This window comes from Salvia miltiorrhiza, chromosome 3 (assembly GCF_028751815.1).
Source record: "Salvia miltiorrhiza cultivar Shanhuang (shh) chromosome 3, IMPLAD_Smil_shh, whole genome shotgun sequence".
Taxonomy (NCBI): Eukaryota; Viridiplantae; Streptophyta; class Magnoliopsida; order Lamiales; family Lamiaceae; genus Salvia; species Salvia miltiorrhiza.
Genome location: NC_080389.1, coordinates 30,713,044 through 30,718,527, shown reverse-complemented (window position 1 = coordinate 30,718,527; position 5,484 = coordinate 30,713,044). Strand labels below are relative to the sequence as shown.

Sequence of the window (5,484 nt, the reverse complement as noted above, 5' to 3'; positions counted from 1 at the left end):
TCTAAGAATACATACTTGAGATTGGCAGGGAGTTCCTTCAGTTCAAGCGCTGGCTTCCTGGGTCCCATCGTCTCATCCAACGGTAGCTCTGAACGACACGCCTTTTCTGAGCTGGGCAGTGCAGAGCTGGGCAGTGCAGAGCTGGCCAGTGCAGAGCTGGCGAGTGCAGAGCTGTCCAGTGCAGAGCTGAAAGGTGCAGAGCTGGTGAGTGCAGAGCTGAACTCTTGAGCTTCCCGAGCTAACTCTTCATGTCTGCCGAATCCAGCACAGACTTCCACACATTCCTGCTCCTGTAAAAATACCTTCTCAACCAAGCCATTAATAGCATCTATATATGAGCATTCATGCATAAAATTTGCAGAAGGCATTGCACGATTTTCATGCACCAAAAAAGACACCGATTCCCCTAACACTGTCATTTTAATAGTTCCATGTTTAACATCACTCAACGTGTTAGTGGTCGCCATAAAGGGTCTTCCTAATAGCAGAGTGTGGTCTTTACCATTCTGATGTACATCCCCAATCTCAAGCACGACAAAATCAACGGGCACAATCAAACCCCCGATTCTGATCAGAATGTCCTCTACTATGCCACGGGGATACCTGATGGACCTATCAGCTAATTGGAGACACATGCGAGTGGATTTCAAATTCCCTAACTCTAATTGTTGAAAAATAGAGTAAGGCATCAAGTTAATTCCCGCCCCTAAATCTAACATACCCGTGGCTTCCTTACCATTTCCCAAGGCAATATTAATCACAAAACTACCTGGATCGCGCTGCTTTGGTGGTAAGGATTGCTGCATGATTGAGTTTGCCACTTCAGAGACCAACACTTTCTTATTGCCGTCGAACCTTCTTTTGTTGGATGCCAACTCCTTGAAGAACTTCACATATGCAGGCACATTTCTGATCACGTCAAGAAGAGGCAAATTCACGTTCACCTTGGCCAGCATGTAGTAAAATTCCTCAAACTGTCGGTCCTGCTTCTCATTCCTTAATCTGCTCGAAAAAGGAATCGATGGTCGATAGGGTGTAGTAGATTTGTGTAGTTGGACCTCCTTCTCCTTCTCTCCGTCCTTTTGCTTCTGCTCTATTCTTTCTTCTTCACGAGGGCTTGTCAGAGTGGTGCTTGGCAGAGCTGACCCTTGCGTGGCTAGATTCTGCAGAGTTGAATGCGGTAGAGCTGACTTCGGCAGCTCTGAAGTCTGCAGAGCTGACTTCGGCAGCTCTGAAGTTCTAGTCTGCTCCGGTATGCTGGTCTGCTCTGGCACATCAACTTTATTAATCCACCACCTTACCGCTGCGAAGCATAGTGACAGCCAGAGCTTGATGAGTCTGCGCAGGTTGGCCATGAAACTTTCCGGGTTGCTGTTGTTGCTGAATTTGGTTCAAAGTGCCGGAAAGTTGGCCAACGATTGTTTCAAGCCTTTTTATGGTAGATGCTTGATACTCCATATTTTGTTTGCTTATCTCCATAAAAGCTTGCAGCGTTTCTTCGAGCGACGATTTCGGTGGTGGCATCAGCTGTGCACTCTGTTGCCGGATTGATTGCTGCTGTTGGTATTGTGGTCTATATGGTTGAGAAGAGCTCTGCTGCGGTGGGAAATATTGTGGTTGTTGTTGATAGCCCATTTGGGGAGGTCGACGAAATTGATTCCCCCTAAAAGTTTGATTGCCCCATCCAACGTTCGGCTGATTGGTCTCCATCCACCAATGACATTTTGTTGACCTTGATTCATATTCTGCCCGTACGGTCTGCTCGGCCCTTGATTGTAGCTTTGAAATCCTTGTGCTGCATAGACCTCAGCTTGTCCTTCCGGAGTAAACTCGTCCATTCTGTGGCACTCATTAGCTTCATGGCTGAAATCTCCACATATACCACAAGGGTCAACGTTCTGTATGGCTGGGTTCGGCAGAGCTGGCATCGGCAGAGCTGCATTCTACAGAGCTGGCATCGGTAGAGCTGAATTCTGCACCGGAACGAGAGGGTTTTCCATCTTTCCCATCTTCAACTGTTGTACTTCCCGCATGATCGAGGCCAATTGCTACTGCATCTCAAACTGGTTCGTCACGGCACTGGCCTCCACTCTCTGTCCACGGACTGACTTTTGTTGGGAGCTCTCGGCTAAGGTCTTGAAAATCCTTTTTAACTCTGTGGCCGTCTTCCGAGGTATGTTTCCTCCTACCGTGCTATCCACCATAAATTGGGCCGTTTACACTAACCCATCGTAGAAGAATTGCATCAACATAACATTAGTGAATTGATGTTGAGGGCATTGATGGAGGAGTTCTTCATATCTTTCCAAGCTTCATGTAAAGGCTCATCCACTCGTTGGGTGAACTCCATTATTTTTGTTCTAAGCTCCTGTGTTTTGTGGCTTGGGTAGTATTTGACTCAACCTAAACACTACTTTAGATTGACTCGCAATAGTACGAGATCTATTGTAACGTGTAAGTTAACCCAAGTCGATCTCACAAGGAAAGTCTTAAAGGGCTTCTAGTAGTACCGTAGGAAAAACAATAAAAAGAAGATTTAAACTAAAACTTGAATTTAAACTTAAACTTAAATCAAACTTAACTTGAACTTAAACTTAAACTTAACCTAGGCAAGAATTTAAATAACTTAAATTAAATCTACTTATGAAATTAAATACTTGTAAATTTAAAGACTTCTAATCTAGGCGTAAACTAAAGTGCATAATTTAAAGGGTTAATGGCCTGTAAAACCACAAACTTTGAGCGAATTCTGGTTTTAACCCCTAACAAAATATTCTGCCTGTAAATATTTGAACTTTGAATTGTTTCTGATTTTAACCACGGGAACAATTTCCAGCAAAAAATAGGCCGATGTGGCAATTTGAAATCCAACGTGGCTTTATTAAGTTAATGGCTTGTAAAACCATAAACTTTGAGAAAATTCTGGTTTTAACCTCTGATTCTCCATTTAGATTTAACAAAGTTAACAAAAAGTGGAGAATAATAATTCTCATATGTTGATGAGTTAATAGGATGTGGCTGCCCTAGTTCTTACTCCGAGATCTGTAGCAGTTCCTCAACTTATCATACAATTATATTTGACATCAATTCAAACAAGAGGCAATATTATGTACCATTTCTATATCAAACACCAATGCTAGTACTAATAATACGATAGCAACTATAAATCCCAAAATTATAACACAATTTGTCTGAATAACATTTCACAACAGCACTAAAACAAGACAATTTCCATATATTTTGGATAATCATCTGCACTTCAATGATTCACAAAATAGATAAAAATTGTTGAGCTTACATCTCATAGACAAAACATTCAAAAGTTTTCAAACATTCAAAATGTAGCCTAATCCCTATGAACATTCATGCTCCCCTGTGTGCTTGGTTCTTATGTTATTGATGCATTTGTATTGGATATTGTGTTCAGTGATGTCACTCTCATGCTCGAAGTAGATGGGCGAATATACACATTTCCACTACTGGCAGTGAAAACTCCAAGGCCCTGTTTTCCAAAAGCCCTCTCCTTGTGTATGGTACTCTTCATTAGTTTGGTAGAACTCTCCTTGTTCTTTGAGGTGGATATCTCTTTTGGTTTGGCAGGTCTTCCCCTTTTCCTCTGATTAACATATGAATCACATGCTTAGATTATGAATATTCCCAAAATATATGTACGCATAAAATGAAATCATAACATTAGACATACCTTTTTTGGAGATTCTTTCTGCACTTGTTGATTTTTACATCCTCTGCTATTATGTCCTTTCCCTTGACAGTTGCTGCAAGTCATAATTATACCATGCTTTGTGAGTTTCCCATCCTTCTCTTCTGGAGCTCTTATTCTTTTCTTCTTTGGTCTGCCAATCCTTTTCCTCACAGTTGGAGGTTTCACAGTGAATCCTTCTACGTCAGGCCACATTTTCTCACCTCTAACTGGTGGCAACCCAATCTGGTACCCTTCTAAATATCTCTTGACAATGTAGTAGTCACTCACATAATCAACAGGATCAAGTTTCATGAATTGTATAGAAGATATAGCATGCTTACAAGGGATACCCGTCAAATCCCAAATTCTACATGTACATGCACGGTTAGTCACATCCACCACAAACTTGTCAGCCTCATCATGAACCTCAAACTTGCCTCCTAATGCTGGAAATGGTATGCAATTTCTACTACACCATTTGGTAACTTCTAAACTCTTCCTAATGTTTGGCACCAGTGCATCAATAACATTAGACATCTCCTTGAACTTCTTCACTTGCCTAACCATTAGAGAATTTCTAATCTCTTCACACATATGAATTACATGCTTACCTCTAGCATTCAAAATATATCCATTGAAAGTCTCAGTAATATTGTTGTCTATCATGTCACTACATGCAGAGGTAGACAAGAATGCCTTACGGAACCTTGTGGTATCTCTTGCCATGAAGTCCTCGAAAGCAGTTGGGCTCTCTGTCTTCATATCTTGGATTGCAAGCTTGAACTCTTCAACATATGTGCTACGAGCAGCCCTCCAAAAAAGGTTCTTCAGTGTTGCACCCTTATGAGATTTCTTCCAATTCATATAGGCATGTCTTGCGCAATTTCTATGGTCTGCACAAGGTGCTAAGTTGGGGACTGCATTTTCAAGACCCTATAAGCAACAACAATTGATTATATTAGTCATAAAGTCAAAGAATATAATGATCAAATGATAACAGTAGTTGCATTTACCTTTTGTTGGTCACTGATGAATGTCCAACCATTTCCATCTTCTATCCCAACATCCTCTATAAGACACTTAAGAAACCATGTCCAACATTCCTCGTTCTCAATTTCTACCACTGCCCAAGAGAAACATAGTAGTATGCCTCCCAAATAGGTTTTCAAAAAACACCCATCAAGTCCAATCAATTTCCTGCAACTCCTCTTAAATCCATACCTCAATGAGCTAAATCCCAAGTAAAGACCCTTCAATACACCACCATCATCTACAAGCAACTCAAATCTACCTTTAGGGTCAGCCCTCCTTAATTCAGCAATATACCTCCTAATTGAGGCATAGTGTGCTTCCACTGTCCCTCTAACAAGCTCTTGAGCTATCCTCTTTGCCTTATACAGTCTGTCTTTTGCAACATGAGTTGAAAACCTATGTAGGATATCTGCTCTTAAATCAGCAACACACAAATTATATCTCACTCTAAACACATTTAAATATCTCTTGGCTATCCAATTAGAGCTCATTAGCTTGTTGTCCATTGCCCTTGGACAGTTATGATCTCCCAAATATCTCTTTATTTTAAATTTTCCATCACTCTTACAACTACCATAAACCTTCCAAGGACAAGGAGGAGTACAGAAAGCATGTAGCTGAGATTTACCAACATTTTTAAAGTGGATAAACCTACCTGTCTCAATCCCCCAAGTTGTTAGAGCTTCTCTACATTGAAAACCATCTTGAAACTCCATTCAAAGTACAATTTCCATTGTACTATGATTTCA

The 5,484-nt window shown here is 41.0% G+C and overlaps 1 protein-coding gene across 1 annotated transcript; it reads right to left on the bottom strand.

The window, feature by feature from the left end:
- Nucleotides 1-3,388: 3,388 nt before the first annotated feature.
- LOC131018646 (uncharacterized) lies at nucleotides 3,389-5,241 on the bottom strand. The gene is made up of 3 exons (XM_057947361.1): nucleotides 4,717-5,241; nucleotides 3,704-4,636; nucleotides 3,389-3,616 (listed from the first exon to the last, which is right to left on the bottom strand). Exons 1-3 carry the CDS (start codon nucleotides 5,239-5,241, stop codon nucleotides 3,389-3,391), a joined length of 1,686 nt encoding a protein of 561 aa, XP_057803344.1.
- Nucleotides 5,242-5,484: the final 243 nt, after the last annotated feature.